The sequence below is a fragment of the Heterodontus francisci genome, chromosome 47, assembly GCF_036365525.1.
Source record: "Heterodontus francisci isolate sHetFra1 chromosome 47, sHetFra1.hap1, whole genome shotgun sequence".
In the NCBI taxonomy this organism is placed as follows: Eukaryota; Metazoa; Chordata; class Chondrichthyes; order Heterodontiformes; family Heterodontidae; genus Heterodontus; species Heterodontus francisci.
Window position 1 is genome coordinate 14692975 of NC_090417.1, and position 25736 is coordinate 14718710.

The following is a 25736-nucleotide window of genomic DNA, read 5'->3' on the forward strand; positions in this document are numbered from 1 at the left end:
TTTCAGTCAGAGAGATTGAATCTTCATTTATTCCTAACCAGTAACACACAAAAACTAGCAAGATGTCGAAATGACTACATATCTATCAAATCAGAGAGTCCAATGAAACATAAGTTCTCACAAGGCGAGGTTAATGAAACAATCACCAATTAAACCCATTATTTGACACTGCTGAAGTACACACGCATTCACCAATGAACAGCACATTATGCAAAATATGCAGCAGAGGACCTATACAAAGAAAATATTAAACAATTAACAGGAGTGAACAAGAAGCAGACAGGAATGATAATTGCAGGTTGTCTTCAGCTCCCAAAGTAGCAAGAGAACATGTTGCTGGTCAAAATAATAGAAAATAATCAGCAGTCCCATTCCCACGAATGATTGACAAATGGAGCATGTAAAATACCCGGTGGGTGGGCAGAGAACAATCGAATGCATTGAACTCCAATTGCAGCTTTCCCTCCATATTTCAATAGATTGAAACCAGGGATGAACCATTTCAATTGTTTCGAGAATTTGCACTTCTTTTTCTTGGAGCAGAGAAGGTTAAGGGCAGTTTGAAATGGGAATGGGATTTTGTTAGAATAGCTAAGGAACAACTGTTGACATCAGCAAGCGGGTCAGTAGTCAGAATAGACGGCTTCAGGATAATTGGTCCAGGAGCCAAAGAAGGGATGAGGAAAAATTATCGAACACGGGAAGTGGTTGTGATCTGGAAGGCTGGTGTAGGCAGATTCAGTAGGAACTTTCAAAAAGGAATTGGATATATACCTACACAAGAAAAACATTATCTGTCTATGGAGAAAAGGGTGAGGGAGAGACTGGAATTAGATGGCTTTTTAAAAGTGCTGGACCCAGTCATGATGTGCTGTAAAATTTTGTAAATTTCTGGGTTTCTAATCTGTTCAGATCGTGTGATATTAGTTGTCTCCCGGCTTATTTAGGGTGTTGCCGTTTTTCTGTGAGAGGAAAGCTTCGCACCAGTGTCTTTCCTCATGGGACGCAGATCAAGAAATTTCTAGTCATCAAAGCAGAATTGGAAACATCACCACATCATTTCCTTCCTCCCAGCACCCATACCGTTTCTGTGATCATCAAGAAAAAAGACCCTGCACTTGTCAAAAATGCAGTGCAATCAAGCGATGGACTTCTTTTCAATTGAGGCACTGTTGGTTGGGCAGGCAGTTGCAGCAGCCAAGCCAGATCCCCAAATCAACAAATAAATGTACAATCAGGTAACCATTATTTTGTTTGACATTTGAGGGAGCAATCTTGGCTTGGACACTGGAATTGAAAAAGCTATCACCGTCCTGACGTTGAATATTTTTGAAGTTGTTCCTTTTGGGATCTGTGTGTGTGTGTGTGTGGAGCTCGACTATAAACTAAGAGTTATCTGAACAGGTGTCCTGTGCACTCCTCTATCCACACGGCAAACTGTGGTAGTGTGAATAGAAATGGGGGAAGTGAGCAAGTGGGGAACAAGGCAGAATTGGGAGAGATTTAATTTCTATTTCAACATGGTGGGTGGGTGTGAAAAATGCAAGTGTTCCATTCCCCGATAGTAATGTTCTCCAACTTGAACAGCATAAAAATTTCTTACAGAAAAGCACACACAGTGAAGCTGAATTGACAATCATACAGCACAGCATCATGTTAATCTGCATCTCGTCGCCCACTTGGACAATTTGCTCAATTATAAAACTATAATAGCCTCACCAAAATATTGAAAAACCATGTCATCAAAAATGATTAATCACAAAATATTCCATGGAAGATAAATACATCATCAGCCGACAATTGCACAATGAATTGAAGATTTTAACTTGCACCAGCGAACTGGACTCTTACGTCCTCAAACTCAAGAATACACAATTGAAACACCGCTGACATTTCTTCACTTGAGGTGGTTTACTGCTGTATCTTGTTGTGATATTCGACAAGCAACATCTCCAGCGAGTGTGGGGTTATTCCAAAAAAAAAACAAATGCTGTTACTGTGTGGCAGACCGAGAAGCTTGCACATCTGGACAAATGCTCGATTGAGTGGACAGATCTACATGATGCTGTATAGAATGTAGAGCTCAGGGCAATCTTTCGAACTAATCTCCTTCCTCCTCTGTGTTGCCACTCAGGAGTGAAAAGCTTAAGAACTTGAGCCTTGTGCTTTCTCTTGTCTGTCTGTCTCTTCTCACCCTGTCAGACATTGTCTGACTGTATTTCCTCTAACTTTGCCAGAGTCGGTCGGTTGCCTCATGTCATGGTGGAGGGGTGCACGTTGCAGATATCGAACCACAGCTCGCTGACCTTGCGCTTGGGCTGCAGACCGTTGTAAGGCACGCTGGGGTTGGTTACCCTGTCAAGTCTGTTGGTCACCCTCCAGAAGTAAATGCCTTTGAAGAAGAAGGTAGCTCTGTGGGTGTACGAATAGTAGACTGCGTCCAGGTTGCTCATTGGATGATCACCTAGGACCAGTGGTGGGAAGACCTCGATGATCCTTTTCGGATATCCAGTGACCCTCCGATTTGTGTTGACATTAAAAGCTGTAACCTGTTGAGAACCAGGGTTTAACAGTGATTTTTTAAAGACTTGAATGAGGAAAATATGCAAGCTGCAAAACTAATGGCAAACCCACTTTCACCAACAGTACAATGACATAAATGAAGTTTAAATGCAGTTGTAAAAGGGAAACAACCCCTTGAATAGTTAGCACAATTTTTCTGCCTCTGTAACCATTGGTTGAGTTTGAAAGTTCATATTTCACTTGGTTTTGAAGCTTTCATATGAAATATTATTTATCTTAGCTGTTACGATTCTGACTCTCTTTGGCTTGTCATACTGATGGTGCTAATTTTATAATCTATTGCTGGCTTAAAGACAGCAAGTCCTGGCATCCTATTTGAATGGCCACTTTTGCAGGAATACATGTCATAAAGTGGCTGTGTGACGTGCACCTCCTCTGCACATTCAAAATGCTATTTGTGGTTTGAGTATGAGTCCAGAGTGCTTCTTCAAAATGACACATCCTGGGCATGGAGTAGTTTGGTTTTACATTCAGCTACCTGTCAGCACATGAGAGGATCTTGAGGGTTTATTCTGAATTGTATTTTATTAGTCACAGTTGTGGAGTTCCTATTTTGGATTTTTTTTTTTGAATGGTGGTTTCCATTTATACTGACTGACTGACCCCTCTCCCCCTCCCTCTCTTTCCCCCCCCACCCTCACACGTTTCCCACACAAATGTCTACCTACTACCGTGTAGCTGTTCGTCATTCAGAAAAAAAACCAGTCCTGGGCAAGCCTGCAGAAGGGCCGCTGACCTAGATGGAGAAACAGAGAGTGACAGCCCCTGTTGGACGGGAAAAGATGTCTTACCATGCTTTCCTTGAAGAAATAAATACATTGGTCACGTCGATCAAACAAGGCTGCATTAATTGGACCAGAAATACCAGGGAATCCCTGAGAGATCAGCTTGGGATATCTGACACCATGCGGGTCCTCCGTGTATGCACGATCGTTCAAATGATCATACCTCCAGTACTGAGTTCCTATTGGACAAATGGAACAATATTTCATGATTAACTCTTCTATGTGCAGACATTTCCAAAATCTTCACTTCCTGTCTACAAAACCAGATGCTTCTTCCCATTCTTGGTCAGGTAAACCACTATCAACATTTCCCATTCAGAACTCCCGTGTCAACTTCTATCATGGAGGTGCATGCTTGAGCCATGAGGTGCCTGTTTGGAGTGAGTTTCTGAACTCCCTCTCCCAATTTGGGACAGCCAGAGATTGTGAAAGGCGCTATCTCAATGTAAATTCTGTCCTTACTCCTGGAAATGGACATCCTTCCCCGTACCCACAGATCTTGGGAGATGCCGCTCCTCTGTCTTGGCACACTCGGCTAACGTTTCACATCCCACTTCCTGTGCCTGACCTTGACTAGATTCAGCTGTCGGGACCTTTCACAGGTTTTCAAGCAATTCCCTACCATTCCTTCACTCTCTCCCACTTCTGCTTTTAACTGAAAAGGTAGTTTGATTGAAAAGCAAGAATGCCAGATTGTAAACGCAATGTCTCAGTGTCCACACTGAGATTCAGATAGACTTATTCAAAAGCTTTATGCATGAATTTTAACCGAGTATTTCAGCGCTGAGTATGTGTGTTTGTGAAGGGCAGTTGACCGGCTGGTTGGTTGATATCCTGTTTGTCCACCTTTCCAGGTACAGTCACTTAGAGGTTATGGGACCAGGTGGGCAACGCAGAGATCGTCTGTTCTTCTACCTTGGCAAGTTGTTAAACTGACTGCAATAAACTGGCTCATTTGTGGGTTGAAGGAAACTGATCTCCCTTGCAATGTTTGTATTTTTTAGTGCTGTTTGAAACTGTTTGGTGATGTATTTTTTACAGATTTTTATGAATAAAGTATATTTTGGAAAAAAAAAAATTTGTGGGTTGGAGTCAGGAAAATGGCCATGAAAACTGCAGGATTGTGGTTAAAAAAAAACCCAACGAGGTGACTTGGCTTCTTCAGGGAAGGAAACCTATTGGTCCCTCCCCCTAGTTCAGCCAGTGTGAGTCAATCTCACACAATGGGCTGAATTTTGTCCAGCTCCTGATGTCAGCCTCCGTGGCGGTGGCAGGGGGGGAAGCCAGAAGATCGCGGCAGCAATGGCCCGCCACGGAGCCCCATGCCGGGATTGCCGGGCCCAATCTTCCTGGCGGCGAGGCTCTGTGGCAGCACCCCCGCCCCGCCCTGCCCCCAGCCGCTCAGCGACAGGACCCGACTTTAAATATTGAAATAAACCTCATGAATACATTGATGTCAAATTCCCTGCCATCTTCACGGCCGGGATTTTGCGTGTGACGGGCGGCACTCGCGCGCCTTCACTTTCCCGTCCAGGGAAAGCCCGGGCCACCGAGGTGGGAAAAGGGGGGAGCTGAGAATTTTAGTGAAATGTGGGGGGGAGATGTTCAACTCTCCAGTTTAAAAAGAGCGCCAGCGCCTGTGCCGAGGCAGCTGACGCCGTTCACTGCATCGCTATGGCTGCCCCGCCACGTGGGGGGCCCACCCTGTGTCCCACCCTGTGTCCCACCCTGTGTATTTAAACGGGACCGCGTGCTGGATCGTGGTGGCGCGGTCCGCCATTTTTTCCGCCCACTGCCACTCTCGGTCGATTCAGTGCATTGTGCAAACTTGTTCTCCACTGTGTCCTTCAGTGCCTGTGGATCATTGCTCCAGAGAACAACATTGATTTGTCCCCCTCCTCCATCCCCACACCATTGTTTAACCCTGTTGGATTGAGTTTCTGCTTATTTTCACTGGTTTGTTCTCTCCTAATTTGCCCAATATTGGTGAAATAGGCACAAAAGATCACGGAATTTCGTACACTGCAAGTCGGAGTTCCCGCCATCTTTTGCACTAATTTAAACACCATTGAGTTTGAAGCCAGTACCCACCCACTCACTTGGGTGAATTAATCACCAGGCTGAAAAATTAAACACTCTTTTCAATGCAATGACACTAATTGGCACATTTCAAGGTTTCAGGTGTAACTTTTTAAAAAGTTTACTACGAAACTGACTACCAAAGCCCAATGAAACTAGAAAACAATTCTAATTTTACGAAGTGATTTTCAGTCATGTAAAATCGGCAGCTGGTAGATTGACACTGAGAAAAAAATGCTTATTTTTTTTTCCAATGAATTCATTTTCAGCTGTAATTATTCAAACTGCACTGTTGGCACTCAAATGTTGAGGAGTTTGTTTGGAAGTAAAATGTTGTTTTTCGAGTATGTTGTCTAACACTGCCAGATTGTGCTGGATTTTTTGGGAGGTTGTACGTGCAGGGATGGGTCAAGGAGTTTGAGGATTGCACCAAAAGCTGTAACTCGTGCAAATGGGGCCTGATTTTGACGGGGGGGAACTGTTCCCTCTCTTGAAAAGATCAAGAACGAGAGGGCACAGATTCAGGGTAATTGGCAAAAGAAACAATAGCTACACGAGGAGAAACCTTTTCATGCAGTGAGTGGTTCGGATCTGCAATGCAGCACCTGAGAGTGTGGTGGAGGCAGGTTCAATCGAGGCATTCAAAGGGGAATTTGACTGTTATCTGAAAAGGAAGAATGTGCAGGGTTACGGGGAGTAGGCAGGGGAGTGGCACTAGGTGAATTGTTCATTCAGAGAGCCAGTGCAGACACGATGGGCTGAACGGCCTCCTTCTGTGCTGGAATGATTCTGCGTAAGTGAGTGGGTTTTGAGTGAGTTAAAATTGACCCATTGGTCATTCGGCTTCTGTCGGTTACCTTTGAAGAAGTAAGCAGCTTCTTTTGACCAGGTGCAGACGTGCACGAAGGCATCGATGCCCGCCGCGGGAATGCCACGCCAGCCGCTGCAGATTGGCAGGGGGTCTCCGTAACGCGTGCGGTTGTTGCGGTTCTCATACATCCAGTACCAGCTGTCTCGGAAGAAGTACGTGTTGAAGCCAATGACTAGCCTGCCGTCCTGACCCCTCTCCCTTCGCACCCAGTCAAAGACGGTGTCAAATGGTCCCTCGCAGACCCCTGGTCAGGAGGATAAGAGCAACAGACCCGAGTTGTGAAAAGTGCATGAAGGAAGAAACTGGAAATGCTTGGACGGCTCTCACCAGCGAAAGGTAAGTGGCGTTTTTATTTTCAGTCTGTCAGATCAGGAAATGGCAGCTGCAATAGTATTGCTGATTCAAATCTGTAACTTCAACTCGTGACACAGCATTTGGGAACTTGTCTCCCACATCTTGCCGCTCCTCTTTTCCCCCACCACCACCTCACCCCACTTGCTGTAACACATGCAGCCAACGTACCCCTTCGAAAGACACTTGCGTATATCGCCTGTTTTACTCCTCTTTCCACCTCCCCCAGCCCACACAGGACCAGCTGTCCAATTGCACAGCTGATAAGAGCAGGCACATGTGTGACCAACTGGACGATGGCTGCTGGCTGGTGTTGAACCCCAGCAAGTGTTAGTGCTACAAGGGGATCAGGAGAGCAATGGCCTGAAACAAGTGGAGCAAGGACATGGGCTGAGGCTCCCAGTGAGGAGAGATGCTGGCCGGGGGACAAATCTTTGGAAATCACAGCTGCACCGCCCCATGCTTTTATAGCCTTGTACTTTATTTCACAGACCATCAGAGGCTGTGTCCCCACCATCTCATGAAATATGCTTCCTTTGACTGTCCCCGGAAGCCTCACTCTAATGCTTCTGCTGCATCGTGAGCATCTCGGCAAAATTGCTTTCCATGTCATACCTCATCCAGACTCCCCGACCTGTCGGAGCGCCTTCACCACGTGGACTGCAGGGGATCAGGCAAGTGGCTCACTGCCACCTTGGGGTACTAGGGATAGGTAATTAACACCAGCCTTGCCAGCGACACAGCACCCCGAGAATGAATGAATTTTTTTTTTAAAACCCCACGATTGGAACATGCATGAGCAGCTTTCAAAATGTATCCCGACTTGCCAAGCGAATTCTTACCGTACAGCTGCTGAATGGCTTTTCGATCTGTCCAATCCAGCTCTGTGCCCCAGCCCACCACACTGTAGTTGGGCTGCATTATTGAACCTCTGCCATATATGTGAGGCAAGCCCAGGACGTGACCGACCTCATGCACAGCCACCTAAACATGGGGGAGGTGCACAGACCGTGGTTATTCTATGTTACGTTGGGCACTTGCACTAAGTATCATGGAATCATACATCAATGTGGCCATTCTGCCCAGACTGCTTGTGCCAGCTCTCTCTCTCTGAACTGCCCATTCGTTCCCACTTGCCCACTCTTTGCTGTAATGCTGCAAATTCTTTTTCTGACGTATTTATTCAATTGTATTTGAAAAGTAACTATTGAATCTGCTTCTGCCACCCTTTCAGGCAGTGCATTCCAGATCATCATAACCCTTCGCTTTTGTATTTCCAGCAAGAATTCTCTTCATCTCGTCTCTGGTTCTCTTGCCAATTATTCTAAATCTTTGGACTCTGGTCACCCATATGCCAGTGGAAAAAGTTTGTCCCTCGTTACTCTATTAAGACCTTTCGTGATTTTGAACAGCTCTCTTAAATCTCCCCTTAACTTTCTCTGCTCTCAGGAGAGGATTCCCAATTTCTCCAGTTTCCCACAAAGCTGAAGTCCCTCATTCCTGGTTCCATTCTTGTCAATCTCCTACGCACCAGCTCCAAAGCCTTCCACATCCTCCCTGAAGTGAGATGCAGAGAAGTGGGCACAATATTCCAACTGGGCTGTAACCAGTGATTTATCAAGGTTTGGCATCAGTTCTTTTGCTTTTGAACTCTGTCTCTCCTTACAAAGCCAAACTTTGAACAGTTATATCAACCTTCAAAGCGGCTTTCTTCCCTTTTATTTACCATTATTCGCAGAATTGTTGGGATCCTGCAAATCTTCTGCAAACCAAAAAGTGAAGGAGAAAATGCTGAAAAGTTGCGGCAGGCACAGTAATCAGAGAGAGAGGCCAAGTTGATGTTTTTCAGCTGAAAATTTTCATTTGCTTGTGACCACGACTCCAGTAAATGGGTCGTTTAAGGTCATTTTATACCTTGGGTGAATATTAAAGGGAGACTTGCATTTCTGTCATGCCTTTGAGATCCCAGGACATCCCAAAGTGTGGTCCGTGTTGTAATGTAGGAAACGTGGCAGTCACTTGGGACACAGCAAGCTCCCACAAACAGAAATGTTATAATGACCAGATCATCGGTTTGAGTGATACTGAATGAAGGATAAATATTGGGTGGATCAATTGTCGAGATACCTGCCACCATGCACTAGCTGAGCTGACCCCACTATTTATTCTTTATTCACAGGTCCAGAACAGATTCTTTCATCTCGGGGAGGCTGAGGGAATGGCTCACACCTGACTTTTAGCTCCCCTAATGTCCATACTTGACCATCTGTCATTTCCAACAGCTCACTGGAGAGTGACCAGAGGATCTCTTTCGTTCTGATTTATATCTGCCAGCTCAAGGACTTTGAGACCAGTGTTCTAATCCATCTGCTCTCATCCTGACTGAAATCAGACCACTGCACTCAGACTTCGACTGTCCGACCCATTGCTGGTGTTACCACTCAGCCTGGTTTGGCTGGTCCAGGAGGAGATGGTCCTTTTTGCAATCAGTGTAGTGCTCCTGCCACTCTTGAGCAGCTCGCTTCCGGATCTCCTCCTCTGCCACTGCCGCTCCCACCGCCACCACCTACAGACCCATCGCATGTTCCCTTACCCCTCTTGTGTTCTCCCCCACCTCCCCTCCCCTCCCCCCCCCCTTGGAAATGAGTTGCCTGTGGCCTTACCCTCAGCAGACTGATTCCCTGGTTACTGTTGGCTGCTGAGAAATGTTCATCATCGTCGAAGTGAATAGCTCCATTCTGCCAAGCGTGTGCCACCTCCTGACCAGCTCCATCGAATGCCTGCGAACAGCCTAGGTGGCGTCCTGAGGAAACAGTCCAAGATGTGATTCAGCTCACTTCAAGGAGAAAGCCTAATATTGTTTTATTTTCTCATGTCCATTTTATACATTAACATACTGGACACAGCAGAGTGAGTTGACAACAGTGACTACACTTCAAAGAAGTACTTCATTGGCAGTAAAGAACTTTGGGATACCCTGAGGTTGTGAAAGTTGCTATATAAATGCAAGTTTCTCGTTGTTGTGCGCAATCTCACGCTGACGGTGTTCTGGAAACCCTCAAGCTGCCCTTATAGCTCTCTGCTTTTTCTTCATTTTATTGTCTTTTCCCTCACCCTCTCCCCACCCCACCCAGGCTTTGATTATTTAACTTGCCAGGATGGAATGGATAAGACAGTCTCCAGAAATTTATGTTCACAGTGGTGCAAACTGGACTCCCTGCGAGAGTGCTAGGACTCGGAAGAGATCAGCCACTCACCATGAGGGAAATTGTGATCAGTTGTGTCAAGTACAATCTGTAATACTGAGGTTAATTAATGGAAGGAGATAGCAACACGAGTAAAAAAAAAAACTGCGTGATCACAGGTGCCATATGAAAGGGGAGGCTGGGCATTCACTTGTTGGTGTTCAGAAGCTCCAAAAACCTGTACCCTGTCTTGAAAGAGTAACATTTAGCTCTTGCTCAAACGGAAATGTAAAACTAGTGCTGGCGTACCTGGTGCTTATGATGCTCAGTGCTGCTCACACTTGTGTTCACTAAACATAACTACCCTCGTGAACAATCTTGTGACCTTGTTGAAAACAACAGGAAAATCCTGTAGATGCTGGAAATATGAATTCAAACAGAAAATGGTGGAAATACTCAGCATGTCAGGTGGCATCTGTGGAGAGAAAAAGAGGAAACATTTTCAGTTCTGTGATCTCTCATCAGAACTGGGAAAAGTTTAAAAATATAATAGGTTTTCGAGCAAGTAGAAGGAAGGAAGGTTTGGACAAAGAATGTTCCAGCCTCCTGGACTCGACATGGCGTTCAAGAGTTTCCGACCAGAACCTCTGCCCCCGTCTTGTTTGCTTTTCTTGCAGGTTTTGATCTTCCTCTCTTGTTTTTTTTTATTTTCAGGTGCAGCTGTTCATTATTCTGCCATTGACACCTCCTGTAGACACATCTCTTGTTTCTTTCCTGGTCCCATTACTAGTCCCTTTGGTTCTGTACTGACAACTCTTTGTCATTCAATCTCTCCTGTCTTCCACACATACAAAGGCCTTTCCTCATGTTCTTTGTCCCTATCTCCCCTCTTTCACTTGGTGAAAATCTGTTCAATCAGAACTGGATAAGTTAGAAATTTAAGGTCATTGACCTGGAACATAAGCTCTGTTTCTCTCTCCACAGATGCTGCCTTAACTGCTGAGTATTTGCAGTGTTATTTCGAATGACCTTTTTACCTCTGCCAAATGCCAGTGTGATGTCCACAGTTGAGACAGATGATCTCAGATCCTCTTCGAAGTCTATTGGTGTGACCTCACTCCACAGTCTGAAAGCAAGTCGAATGGCTGCTCTTTGATCAATGACCGGCAACTGAGAGCTGTAGCCCTCAGTCAGCAAGCGCCATTTCAGTTTCCGCTTGCCAAAGGCCAGGCCAGAGACGTTTCCATCTGCAACCTCCCTTCTCCTCCCTCTTGACTTTTGGCCATGAAAGAGGAGGTGCAAAAATCGCTTCTTGCGGACAAGACGATCACTTGCAGTCGCTTTGACTTTCCCCTCAGCTGTCTGCTTGGTCCTCTCTGTGCCGTTGGGCAATGTTGCATTGACCGGCAGCTGAGCCCCGGGGAGAGATTTCTGATCTGGCACCCCACATCTGGGTGTGTTCATCGCTTCTCTTGTCGCTGAGTCAAGAGTGCCAGTCACTGCTAGTCCGTTGGCTTCTTGGAATGCTTTCAAAGCCCGGATAAAAGCTGGGCTTTCTGTGGCTTGGTTTGTTGAAGGATACGTCTGGCTTGAGACTTCAACATCTTCTCCGATGAGGCTCATCAAGTCTGGAGGAGCTGGGTCCTCATCGGTGGGCATTGCTCCGTCTTGGTGTGAGACATCCTCCCAATTAACAGGCTCTGTCCATCCATACCTGGCAAGGAATTTCTAATTGGAATAGAAAGGAGATGTTTGTTAGCATTCAAAGACAGCTGGTTCCAAACACCTGCTCAAATCTCCTGCAGCTTCTCAAAGGGAGGCCTCAGCCAGGAGTTTGGATGTGGCTCACAGTTAACCCTCAGGACCTGGCTACGAATCCGGGTTGGCTACTGGGTGGCAGTTTGCAACACGGTATCACAACCCTGTCCTTCAGCCAGGACAACTGGTATGGCTTGCCCTGAGCTCTGTGGCATTTTCAGAAATTGGACATGAATGAAGATCTAGTGATCTTGATGTCCACCTTGGGCTTTTAAAGCCGAAACGAGTGTGAGCATTCATTACTGGGTGACGACTAAACAATTCAACTCCACACCTTGTCACTCTCAAATTGGATCCATCACAACAGCCTTAGAACTTGACAGCAACAGCATATTCCAACAAAATTGGAATTAATTTCCAAGTTTGATGGGACAACAACTGGGCTTGCAAAGATTGCATCCGACGTGTAAAGTTAGCCATGAGAAACTTTGAGCAGCGATTTTGATTTTAAAGCAGACAGAGAGTTAACCATTTGTGCCACTCTGTTACCTGGGCAGATTGTTGGGCCTTGATGGGGTTGGCTTGATGGGCAACTCTGATATCATAACGGTCTCTGGAATGAAAGATTCTCTCTGCCGTAGCCAAGTTGCAGAATATCCAGGCAATAATCGAGAAGGCAGTGGGCTCATTCATGACTGATACACTCAAACTGATTCAGCACAGGGAAGGGTTCTGCAGGAATGGAGGGAGTGTCCCTACTCACTGCCTTTATATTGATGTTTTTTTTTTTTACCTGGCTCCACCTCCTGAACTATTGAGGCCAACAGAGTTTTTTTCTTGGCAGACAATCTTGGCAGCGGAAAAGCACAGAAACATGTCATGCCTGGCCAGCCCGCTTAACTCATAATCTAACTCTGTTCCTGTAGGCGAGCTGTGTTTTTACTGACTTCAATTCCCAGATCTTTGGAGCATTACAACACTGTTCTGGCTGAGGTGTCACGGCTAATTTGGCTAAGTTGCAACAATTAAACTGCAATATTGAGTCATCTTGAAGAAAGACTTTTCGATTCTCTCTCCTGGAGGGAAATGTTTCTCCACAATTTCACAGGGAAAGGCTCAAAAAAACATTTACACAGCTCCCTGAACATAGGAAAAAAGAACTTAAGGCACGTCACAAGAGTGCTAACGAACAAAATCGGATGCCAGCTACAGGAGATATTACCAATAGCTTGGTCACAGAGGTAGGTTTTAAAGGAGGAGAGCTGAGTTGGGGGCGGCAGTTGCAGAACTCGGGGCCCAGGCAGCGAAAGGCACTCGTGGTGGTGTGCATGTGCAATGTGCACAAGGTCAGAATCGAAGGAGCGCAGAGATCTGAGAGGACTGTCAGGTTGGAGGAGGTTGCAGAAGTAGCAAGGGGTGAGGCCAAAGAGGGATTTGAAAACAAGCTTGAGTTTTCAAAATTGAGGTATCGTGGCCCTTAGGCCAGGAGCCAATATAGGTCAGCAAGAACAGGGATGATGGGTAAACATTTGCATCATTTCAGATCAGTTAGAATTAGAATTAGAATTAGAACATTACAGCGCAGTACAGGCCCTTCGGCCCTCGATGTTGCGCCGATCATCTGACCTACACTATTCCATTTTCATCCATATGTCTATCCAATGACCACTTAAATGCCCTTAAAGTTGGCGAGTCTACTACTGTTGCAGGCAGGGCGTTCCACGCCCCTACTACTCTCTGAGTAAAGAAACTACCTCTATCATCTGTCCTATATCTATCACCCCTCAACTTAAAGCTATGTCCCCTCGTGTTTGCCATCACCATCCGAGGAAAACGACTCTCACGATCCACCCTATCTAACCCTCTGATTATCTTGTATGTCTCTATTAAGTCACCTCTCCTCCTCCTTCTCTCTAACGAAAACAACCCCAAGTCCCTCAGCCTTTCCTCGTAAGACCTTCCTTCCATACCAGGCAACATCCTAGTAAATCTCCTCTGCACCCTTTCCAAAGCTTCCACATCCTTCCTATAATGCGGTGACCAGAACTGCATGCAATACTCCAGGTGCGGTCTCACCAGAGTTTTGTACAGCTGCAGCATGACATCGTGGCTCCGAAACTCGATCCCCCTACTAATAAAAGCTAACACACCATATGCCTTCTTAACAGCCCTATTAACCTGGGTAGCAACTTTCAGGGATTTATGTACCTGGACACCAAGATCTCTCTGTTCATCTACACTACCAAGAATCTTCCCATTAGCCCAGTACTCTGCATTGCTGTTACTCCTTCCAAAGTGAATCACCTCACACTTCTCCGCATTAAACTCCATTTGCCATCTCTCAGCCCAGCTCTGCAGCCTATCTATGTCCCTCTGTACCTACAACACCCTTCGACACTATCCACAACTCCACCGACCTTCGTGTCATCCGCAAATTTACTAACCCACCCTTCTACATCCTCATCCAGGTCATTTATAAAAATGACAAACAGCAGTGGCCCCAAAACAGAACCTTGCGGTACACCACTAGTAACTAAACTCCAGGATGAACATTTGCCATCAACCACCACCCTCTGTCTTCTTTCAGCTAGCCAATTTCTGATCCAAAGCTCTAAATCACCTTCAACCCCATACTTCCGTATTTTCTGCAATAGCCTACCGTGGGGAACCTTATCAAACGCCTTACTGAAATCCATATACACCACATCCACTGCTTTACCCTCATCCACCTGTTTGGTCACCTTCTCGAAAAACTCAATAAGGTTTGTGAGGCACGACCTACCCGTCACAAAACCGTGCTGACTATCGCTAATGAACTTATTCTTTTCAAGATGATTATAAATCCTGTCTCTTATAACCTTTTCCAACATTTTACCCACAACCGAAGTAAGGCTCACAGGTCTATAATTACCAGGGCTGTCTCTACTCCCCTTCTTGAACAAGGGGACAACATTTGCTATCCTCCAGTCCTCCGGCACTACTCCTGTCGACAATGACGACATAAAGATCAACAACAACGGCTCTGCAATCTCCTCCCTGGCTTCCCAGAGAATCCTAGGATAAATCCCATCTGGCCCAGGGGACTTATCTATTTTCACTCTTTCCAAAATTGCTAACACCTCCTCCTTGTGAATCTCAATCCCATCTAGCCTAGTAGGCTGTATCTCAGTAATCTCCTCGGCAACATTTTCTTTCTCTACTGTAAATACTGACGAAAAATATTCATTTAACGCTTCCCCTATCTCCTCTGATTCCGCACACAACTTCCCACTACTATCCTTGATTGGCCCTGTTCTAACTCTTATCATTCTTTTATTCCTGATATACCTATAGAAAGCCTTAGGGTTTTCTTTGATCCTATCCGCCAATGACTTCTCGTGTCCTCTCCTTGCTCTTCTTAGCCCTCCCTTTAGATCCTTCCTGGCTAGCTTGTAACTCTCAAGCGCCCTAACTGAGCCTTCACGTCTCATCCTAACATAAGCCGCCCTCTTCCTCTTGACAAGCGCTTCAACTTCTTTAGTAAACCACGGCTCCCTCGCTTGACAAATTCCTCCCTGCCTGACAGGTACATACTTATCAAGGACACGCATTAGCTGCTCCTTGAATAAGCTCCACATTTCGTTTGTGCCCATCCCCTGCAGTTTCCTTCCCCATCCTACACATCCTAAATCTTGCCTAATCGCGTCATAATTTTCTTTCCCCCAGCTATAATTCTTGCCCTGCGGTATATACCTGTCCCTGCCCATCGCTAAGGTAAACCTAACCGAATTGTGATCACTATCGCCAAAGTGCTCACCTACATCTAAATCTAACACCTGGCCGGGTTCATTACCCAGTACCAAATCCAATGTGGCATCGCCCCTGGTTGGCCTGTCTACATACTGTGTCAGAAAACCCTCCTGCACACACTGGACAAAAACAGACCCATCTAAAGTACTCGAACTATAGTATTTCCAGTCAATATTTGGAAAGTTAAAGTCCCCCATAACCACTACCCTGTTACTCTCGCTCCTGTCGAGAATCATCTTCGCTATCCTTTCCTCTACATCTCTGGAACTATTCGGAGGTCTATAGAAAACTCCTAACAGGGTGACCTCTCCTCTCCTGTTTCTAACCTCAGCCCATACTTCCTCAGTAGACGAGTCCTCAAACGTCATTTCTGCCGCTGTAATACTTTCCTTGATTAACAATGCCACACCCCCCCCTCTTTTACCCTCTTCTCTGTTCTTACTGAAACATCTAAATCCCGGAACCTGCAACATCCATTCCTGCCCCTGCTCTCCCCATGTCTCTGAAATGGCCACAACATCAGGATCCCAGGTACCAACCCATGCTGCAAGCTCACCCACCTTATTCCGGATGCTCCTGGCGTTGAAGTAGACACACTTTAAACCAAGTTCTTGCTTGCCAGTGCCCTCTTGCGTCCCTGTAACCTTATCCCCTACCTCACTACTCTCAACAGCCTGTACACTGGAACTACAATTTAGGTTCCCATTCCCCTGCTGATTTAGTTTAAACCCCCCCCGAAGAGCACTAACAAATCTCCCCCCCAGGATATTGGTACCCCTCTGGTTCAGGTGAAGACTATCCTGTTTGTAGAGGTCCCACCTACCCCAGAATGAGCCCCAATTATCCAGGAAACCAAAACCCTCCCTCCTACACCATTCCTGCAGCCACGTGTTCAACTCCTCTCTCTCCCTATTCCTCTCTTCGCTAGCACGTGGCACGGGCAACAACCCAGAGATAACAACTCTGGTTGTTCTCGCTCTAAGCTTCCACCCTAGCTCCCTGAATTTCTGCCTTAAATCCCCATCTCTCTTCCTACCTATGTCGTTGGTGCCTATGTGGACCACGACTTGGGGGGTGCTCCCCCTCCCCCTTAAGGATCCCAAAAACACGATCAGAGACATCACGTACCCTGGCACCTGGGAGGCAACACACCAACCGTGAGTCTCTCTCGTTCCCACAGAACCTCCTATCTGTTCCCCTAACTATGGAGTCCCCAATGACTAATGCTCTGCTCCTCTTCCCCTTTCCCTTCTGAGCAACAGGGACAGACTCTGTGCCAGAGACCTGCACCCCATTGCTTACCCCTGGTAAGTCCCCCCCCCCCCCCAACAGTATCCAAAACGGTATACCTGTTGTTGAGGGAAACGGCCACAGGGGATCCCTGCACTGCCTGCTGGTTCCCTTTCCTTCCCCTGACGGTAACCCATCTACCGACTTCTTTTACCTGAGGTGTGACTGCCTCCCTATAACTCCTGTCAATAATCCCCTCCACCTCCCAAATGATCCGAAGTTCATCCAGCTCCAGCTCCAGTTCCCTAACGCGGTCTGCGAGGAGCTGGAGTTGGGTGCACTTCCCGCAGATGCAGTCAGCAGGGACACTCTTGGCGACCCCTACCTCCCACATTCTGCAGGAGGAACATACAACTGCCTTTACCTCCATTCCCACTATTCTAGATTCCCAACAAATCTACTGAAAAACCAAACGAAAAAAAAAAAGTCAAAACTTGTTCGCTGAGCAATCCGACGGACTGAACTTTTTAAATAAAAAGCTTACCTTATCAACACACCAGAGTCCTTTTTTTATTTTTTATGTCCCAGCAAATTCTGGGCTGTGAAGCTGCTTCATTTGCACATTAATTGCCCACCAAACTCGCCACGGAAAGTTGTTGAGTAATTTATAGTCTAGGTACCCTTTCAATGATGTTATCATTGTTAATGACTGCCAATCGACGTTTCTTGCCCAGTGAACAATTCAAAGTGTGGAGTCTCTTTCCTTCCAGTAATGAATTATTGTTGGAGATTTTAAAAGGCGTCAATTTTTTAAATGAAAACATGGAATCTTTTTCTATCTCATTTATCTCTCTCAATCCAATGTTACTTTCCCTCCATATTTCTCTTCCTGTTCCTGATTGGACATTGGCGTCACCTTCCTTTTCAGTCTTTCCTTTGTTTATTTCTCAAACCTTTAAATCCCATTGGTTGCGGAGGTACACTATTGGTCCCATGAGTCACCAAGGTTTCAGATGGCACGTTGGCTTGGTTGCACCGTTACCAGCTCACACTACCAGCAGCTTTGTGAACACACATTCTTTTAAGCAGAAGGGTTCAGGAACAGGTTTAACTCATAGTTGCCCACCATGAGATGCCCTGCTCCTGCAAATGCTGGTCCTATTTAGCATGTCCTCTCTCAGTTATAAAGTAAAAATAAAAAGAATGGAAATCACCAATAATTCTACAGCGACCTCTCTTAAAATGTGATCATTTGTGACCTGCAGCTATGCATTATATTGATGATACCGTGATTTTACAGAGCACAAACTCTGATTGCTTCTCCTGGTTGTCATTTGGTGTCGTTGGACCATTTCTGAAGTAGTCCTTTTAATTTGCATCACATTACCAAACCTCAAACAACAACCAGGGCCAGCATTCAGGTCTTTGAAGCAATATTGGGAAAACATGCATGAGTGGGCCTTGCTGTGTAACTGCACAAGTAATCCTTCAGCATTCCATAACTGATTTAATTCCATTAAATTCAGCTCCTGAGAAAAGAAACTTGTTTCCTCTAATGTCGCTTCTGTAAGTATGCCTTGTTTACTTTCTTTCCCCTCCGATTTCCCCCCCCCCCCCACCCGCCTCCCCTTCACACCTTGCTGCACTGTTCTGGTCAGAGTTTTTCTATTCGATGTTCCAGGAATTGAGACTCCTGGAGATGTCATTCTACTTACAAGGAAAAATGGGACAATGACAGATTTTCTCTATAATTAACCTGGGAACAAAACCGTTCACTTAGCAATTGCCTGTTTGAAAGCCAAGCATAGCACAGCCTGGCGATCCGGGGATAGAGGGCATCTGCCAGTATGTCGTCCAAGTGGAATGTCACCTTCTGCCATCCAATCCCAATCCCCATCTCTTGAGTTGTGTGTGGGTTCAGGTGCATTTCTGTACCAGGCTATCTGTCGTAGGAACTGTGGGGTTAACAACTGCCATGTTTAATTTGTTGGATGAATCTATGGCTTGATAGAATTCACACAAGTGGCCACGTTTAAAAGTGGAATGATTTTAAGTGATGTTGCAGTTATGCTCAGGAATAGTTATACTTTATGAATGTATCAATGTAAAATTACATTATGGACCTTGTGTTTGGAATCATGATATGTGAAATGTATATTAGTATGCTGCATTTGAGAGAGATGGTGGAAGATGCTGTTTACTGGAACAACAAGACAGGATGTCTTGGTAACTACCCTTCTGCATTTCAATTAAGAGCGACTCACAGTCACAATAAGCGATAGACTTGGAGGCCTCATGTGGATGGTAATAATTAAGATATGCGGAGACCGGTCATGACTGGAATGATGATGGGGAGAGCAAACATTCCCCATTGTGTGACAATGACTTGGGCCGTCAAGCTATTTGTGGAGATGATGGATGGAAGGTGAGGTCACACCTGACCAATCAAAAGGATTAAGGTGGATTGTAACCTAATATGGAATGAAGGAACCCTCGCCAAGGGGTGCATAAATAAAAGGTGCTGAGAGACATCGGCGCAAACAGTCAACAGAAGACTACACCACAGCAGCTCGGGAACTGAGGACACCCTGCACTCTGCCATATAACTCCTGGCATTGGTGAGGTATTGCTTGTATATTCTTGTGCTCAATAAAGTCTCTATCTTGATTTCAGAAGACCTGAGTCTGTCCCCTGTGTGCCCAAACACACAAAAATCTTACACTGTCACCCTTCATCCTCTGACCCTTCAGATCTATAAATATGTTCCTGATGTGATGAACCTTGTGATTTTTTTCTCACATTCAAGACCATATAAATGGTGTGTTTTTCTTTAAGCAGGTCTAATCTTCCATTTCAAAAACTAGCACAGTAACTAGACTGAGAGACTCCTGTTTCCCTATAGGCAGAACTCAACTGTAGGGTGTGAACACGAAAGCCAGACAGTGGTGTCTTAGATTGTTGCTTCCCACAGATCGAGATTTAGCCACTCTCAACATGCTGCGACCCCGTATTATAATAAATTTAAACATGCACTTGGTTATAAATGTGGACCCAGGAATTTATAATGGAAATATAAAAATGGACACTGTGAATGGATTTAAAATGATTCAATGATGTCTGGTTTAATTATCTACCACCACTGCACCCCCCCCCCCCCCTCAAACCCCCAACATACACACACACATACTTCAGCTCACTTTTACCAGTACATTGACTTGGTCTTGACTTAACATGTTCAAAAGCACTTTGTGCAGGCAGAGCCCAATCTTTGGCACTAATCTTCACCGCCCCCACCGCCCCCCCCCCCCCCCCTACCTGCAGAGACATGGGTCAGTTGGTGATCAGTCAGCTGTGGCTCAGTGGGTGGCACTCTCACCCCTAAGCAAGAAGTTTGTGGGTTCAAGTCTCAGAAACGTGAGCACAAATTCCAGGGTGCCCCTCCAGTGCAGTGCAGAGGAAGTGCTGCACTGTCAGCAGTGCGATCTTTTGGATGAGATGTTACCAAGGCCGAGTCGACCTGTGGCACTATTTATAACCTGATGACGGGTATATTTTGTTCATTTCTCTTTATGTTCACTAGTCCCAGTGCTCCTGAAAAACCATGAGATGCCGACCATTAGTTATATTGCTTTTGTGATGTTGGAGCAACACGATTGAGTTATTTTTGAAATTGAGGAAAATAACAGGATTATGCTTTTGCTAAATTACACTCTGGAGGAGATGAGATGAGTAGTTGATTCAATACAAAGGCTGTATCACTTGTTTCCTTGACCTTGGTCTTTAGTTTGTGTCTTTGACGAAACAGCAATTGTTCATTACATTTAAAGAGTAGGATTTACCAGTGATCTGAAGAACTGGTTGATTATGTTATGAGCACTTTGATGCAATTAAACTAAACAACCATGTGATGAAAATGCCTTGGGTGATACTTGCCTGGTTCAAAGTCCCAGTAGCTATTAAATCTCAAGTTAATCCAATGATGGAAGTTTTTTTAGACAAGGGCTACATTATACGTTAATTGCATTTAATGCCACTCAGCAGCATTGCGTTTCAGCCTGTGCAGTCAAGTGTCAAAAACCAACAGCCAGGAAACCTCAGTTCACCCATCTGTTTAAAAATGATTCTTCTTTTCATTGCCTGACCATCTGCAATGAGTCAATGGATCATCAAAGGAAAAGAATTTAGACCTTAGCCGAGTTCCATATTTGACCCCATGCAAATGAATATTAATCAGGGAGCTATTCCAAAGTTGCTGGACATCCGAGAATTTGTTTCCACGTGCTTGCTGAAAACAGACTTTGTTGTTATTCGTGGCCTTGTCAGCGATGCTGACATCCCAAAATTTATTTCCCATCCCTAATGGTGAGCTGCCTTCTTGAACTATTGTAGTCCTTGGGGTGTAGGTACACCCACAGTGCTGTTCGGAAGGGAGTTCCAGGATTTTGACCCAGCGATAGTGAAGGAACGGCGATATAGTTCCAAGTCAGGATGGTGTGTGGCTTGGAGGGGAACTTGCAGGTGGTGGTGTTCCCATGCATCTGCTGCCCTTGTCCTTCTAGTTGGTAGAGGTCACGGGTTTGGAAGGTGCTGTCTAAGGAGCCTTGGTGCATTGCTGCAGTGCATCTTATAGATGGTACACACTTGCTGCCACTGTGCGCCATTGGTGGAGGGAGTGAATGTTTGTAGATGGGGTGCCAATCAAGCGGGCTGCTTTGTCCTGGATGGTGTCGAGCTTCTTTAGTGTTGTTGGAGCTGCACCCATCCAGGCAAATGGACAGTATCCCATCACACTCCTGACTTGTGCCTTGTAGATGGTGGACAGGCTTTGGGGAGTCAGGTGGTGAGTTATTCGCCACAGGATTCCCAGCCTCTGACCTGCTCTTGTAGCCACAGTATTTATGTGGCTGTTCTAGTTCAGTTTCTGGTCAGTGGTAACCCCCAGGATGTTGATAGTGGGGGATTCAGTGATGGTAATGCCATTGAATGTCAAGGGGAGATGGTTAGATTCTCTCTTGTTGGTGATGGTCTCTCTACTTGTCAATCTTGATCGCCTGACATTTGTGTGGCACAAATGTGACTTGCCACTTAGCCCAAGCCTGAGTGTTGTCCATGTCTCGCTGCATTTCTACACAGACTGCTTCATTATCTGAGGAGTTGCAAATGGTGCTGAACATTGTGCAATCATCAGCGAACATCCCCACTTCTGACCTTATGATTGAAGGAAGGTCATTGATGAAGCAGCTGAAGATGGTTGGGCCTAGGACACTACCCTGAGGAACTCCTGCAGTGATGTCCTGGGACTGAGATGGTTGACCTCCAACAACCAAAACCATTTTTGTTTGTACTAGGTATGACTCCAGCCAGTGGTGGGTTTTCCCCTGATTCCCATTGACTCCAGTTTTGTTAGGGCTCCTTGATGCCATACTCGGTCAAATGCTGCCTTGATGTCAAGGGCAGTCACTCTCAGCTCGCCTCTGGAATTCATGTTTGTCCAGGCTTAGATCAAGGTTGTAATAAGGTCAGAAGCTGAGCGGCCGTGGCTGAACTGAAACTGAGCGTCGGTGAGCAGGTTATTGCTGAGCAAGTGCTGCTTGATAGCACTGTCGATGACAACTTCCATCACCTTCCTTGATTGAGAGTAGACTGGGGTGGTAATGGGGTGGATTTGATTTGTCCTGCTTTTTGTGTAACGGGGCATACTCGGGCAATTTTCCACAGGGCTCGGTAGATGACTGTGTTGCAGCTGTACTTGGAAGAGCTTGACAAGGGGTGTAGCTAGTTCTGGAGCAGAAATCTTCAGTACGCGGCAGGGATGTTGCTGAGTCCCATCGTCTTTGCTCTGTCCAGCACCTACAGCTATTTCTTAATATCAATTAATAATCTTACAAGTTTATCAGTGACTAGCACTGGCTGTTTTGAAATGCTGTCTTTGGTGACTAAACCACAAAAGGCGGATGTTTGCAGGAAGACATTGAAAAAACTCGATAAACGCTTCCCTGGAAGTTCTGAGCTCTGTTCAGGACACGCAAGGCATTTAGTTTCTCATCTTTGTCCGATGTGTGTTATATGTAGCAGCAGTACCTAACTGTTCCAACAAGTTCTACAAATGAGTGTTTCATACAAGGTGAACAAACAGCCAGATAGTTGATGGCTGTTTCTGTCTGCACTGTTTTATATCTTGCACTTAAAGTAACTATCCATCTTAATGTTTCTACACCATTTCCAATTTCGAAGCGCACCCTTGTTTAAGCCAAGTGGGGAAGAGATCATCCAAAGTTCTGTTTCAACCACAACTTCTCTTTCATGGCTTGGGCGGCACAGTGGTTAGCACCGCAGCCTCACAGCTCCAGCGACCGGGGTTTGGTTCTGGGTACTACCGGTGTGGAGTTTGCAAGTCCTCTTTCACCGCGTGGGTTTCCGCCGTGTGCTCTGGTTTCCTCCCACAGCCAAAGACTTGCAGGTTCACAGGTAAATTGGCCATTGTAAATTGCCCCTAGTGCAGGCAGGTGGTAGGAGAATTGAGGGAAGGTGGGGATGTGGTAGGTAATGTAGGATTCGTATAAATCGGTGGTTGATGGTCGGCACAGGATTGGCGGGGGGGGGGGGGTCGAAGGGCCTGTTTTAGTGCTGTATCTCTCCATGACTATGTTGCGGAGAGTAGAATGTGGTAGACAAGGCACGAGTGTATTGGGATGGTCCAGTCGACAGGCAATGAAGGCAGGAATGAGAGTTTCAGCAGCATCAGAGCGGAGACGGGGCAAAGTTGGGCGATGTTAAAGAGGGTAGGAATAGCCATTAATGGAAGTGTGGCAAGATGCTCCCCGTCACATGTGACACTGAAAGGGCGGGTTGGGGGGGTGGGGAGCAGATGATCTCCAAAGTACAGCATTTTGTGTTTTTTCCCCCTATATTGTCACTGCTGTTTTATAAGAGGACTTGTAGCGAGGAGTGCCCCTTTCTGCACTGAGCTTCCCCTTGTCAGGGGAGAAAATCAGTGCAGGAGATTTGGGCCAAGTGCCATCTGTCAGTTTGAAGCAGGCAATGCCAGGACTCCAGATGTGCCCGCCTTGTTGTCGCGGTGACGCTGAACTGGTGTCTGACGTTTTCAGCTGGGAATGGCAGTGCATGTTGACGGGGGTAGGGGGAGGAAGGGATGATGGAGGGGAGCAGGGCGCCGAGGAGGAATGGAAGGCTACGGGCTGGTGCAATAAGAGCAGGGGCTCGGGTGCAAGGCTGAGAAGACGGTGAAGTTGCCTCTTGTGCTGTGGCCAGGGCAGAGGAGAGAGAGAGGGAGAGGGAGAAGGAGGAGGAGAGTCCCCCGATCGGGCCTGAAATGGACAAGCGGCTCAGTTTCAGGCTGCAGGCGGCGCGTGCGCACCTCCTTTGGAACGTTGCCCTGGACATTTGTATCATTTTGAATTGTCGCCACGTTCCATTTCGGATGTAACAATTGGAATTGTTACAATTTTCTTCCAACTGTTACTGTTGCCCCAGCGGAGAAAGAGAGAGGGAGACACGAAGGCTTGCTTCTCTTTTAACACAAGTAAACACTGCCTCCCCAGCTCGCTTTCTGTTCCAAGCACATCAAAGATTTCATCCAGAGCCGGAATCAGATGAAATCTCCTCTTTTTTAAACACTCGCAAAGGATCGTCTTGCTCCAATCATTCTCTTGACCCTTTCTCCTCTTGTGAGTAGTGGAGATAATGTTCCTGCTTCTCAAGCTCGAGTTCAGAGGTGCATTCTGCGTGTTTCCGTTCAGCTGCTTTGCCCATTTTTAACACATGTTTTCGGCTTCCGGGTTTGGACTTGTTGCTGTCAAAGGTGCGCCTGCCTGTCCGATTGTGTCCCTCTTCAGAGGAATTCCTCTGGGAAGGCCACACGGATGTGGACGATGAAGCCTCTTTAAATCCATGTTTCCAGAAATTTACCCGTGACGCCAAGCTGAGCCTCTGATCAGGAGTCATCGAGGACACTGGGCCGAAACCTTTTCCAGACCTCCCGGCTACACAGATGAGCCAGTGAGTCAAAACCTGCAAATCCAAGCAGATGGGGGTTATTTGGGCCCGAGGCAAACCGCAGTCTGTTTTTGATTGAATAATCTTGTATACCTGTTCAGGTGAATATTTGGAACTATATTATAAAGCAGCTGGGAGTTCCCACAGGAACAAAAAGCAAAGACAGCTGAGCGCAGTCACACATTATGTGGCATTTTAGGCAGCTGGCCGGGAGAACAAACATCCCAGAATTGCTCGGTGTGTCAGCACAGCAGTTTGAGGTGCTCTCATTCTCCCTTTCACCTGGGAGTTGCAGAAATGGGGTGCAGAGAGGAATCAGCCGGGGTTCCTGCTCCTGCTGAAGCCCTTATGATGGCTGCTTGGGGGGGCGGGGCGGGGCGGTGCACGGGTGGAGATTGGCTGCGAACTGATTTGGTCTGGACAAAGTGAATAATATGTCAACACTGGGCCTCAAGACCTCTGCAGGAAGACTGGGCACCTGGGAGAGGTACAGGCCACATGATACTCCGAATCATTCAACTGTACTTTTTGAACCTTTGGGGAACTGGGAAGGGTGCAGGACACTCGGTGTCACGAGAGTTGGTAGCAGATTCGTACAAGTCACCGAAACAGGTGAGAAGCAAGAAGAAAGCAGATGTAACCACAAGGACAGTGACTGAACTTGTGCAATCTGACTTTCCCTTGGACTCTCTGAAGGTGGTGGATACTCACACCAGTCCACATGACCACCAAACAACCACAAGCTTCTTCTGCCCATATACTTTAGAGCAGCCAAGTAGGTCATAGTATGGACATTTACCATTTTTTTTGTTCGGACAATTTTGGAGTTGGAAGAGCTGGCACAGACATGATGGGCCAAATGGTCTCCCTCTGTCCTGTATAATTCATGTCGTGCTCTGTTGCAGTCTGGAGCGCACAGCAGTGTGAAATATTTGAGAAGGTTTTAGCCAAGATTCCAACAAACGATATTTTGTGCGATGCGTGCAATAATCTAACTGTCCTGCCTTTTTGTGTGCTCTTTCATTGTTGGGTTTTTATTTTGCGATCTAGCAGTGAAAACCGCAGAGCCACATGTGTGACATTTGATTG

At 46.2% G+C, this 25736-nt stretch overlaps 2 protein-coding genes across 10 annotated transcripts in view; one reads left to right on the forward strand and one right to left on the reverse strand.

Moving 5' to 3' along the window:
• On the reverse strand, window positions 1–24973 carry LOC137357172 (matrix metalloproteinase-21-like). 4 transcript variants are annotated; one of them, XM_068023280.1, is made up of 7 exons: window positions 19947–24973; window positions 10892–11582; window positions 9333–9472; window positions 7512–7653; window positions 6305–6562; window positions 3375–3547; window positions 1–2549 (listed from the first exon to the last, which is right to left on the reverse strand). In XM_068023280.1, the coding sequence occupies exons 1-7, from the start codon at window positions 19956–19958 to the stop codon at window positions 2253–2255; spliced, it is 1713 nt and encodes a 570-aa protein (XP_067879381.1). In that variant the 5' UTR covers window positions 19959–24973; the 3' UTR covers window positions 1–2252. The 4 variants fall into 4 exon arrangements, with proteins under 4 accessions (XP_067879381.1, XP_067879382.1, XP_067879383.1 ...); XM_068023281.1 differs by having other exon boundaries at window positions 20565–24972; XM_068023282.1 differs by having other exon boundaries at window positions 20008–24972.
• The window catches only part of LOC137357169 (phospholipase DDHD2-like), a 22216-nt gene continuing 20233 nt past the window's right edge, over window positions 23754–25736 (forward strand). For 2 of the 6 annotated variants that reach the window (XM_068023268.1, XM_068023273.1), the window contains exon 1: window positions 23754–24650. The gene's annotated coding sequence lies outside the window, so the exon portion shown is untranslated. Of the gene's footprint in view, window positions 24749–25037; window positions 25135–25170; window positions 25260–25736 lie in introns of those variants that run through there. The other 4 variants (XM_068023269.1, XM_068023270.1, XM_068023271.1 and 1 more) reach the window with 4 other exon arrangements.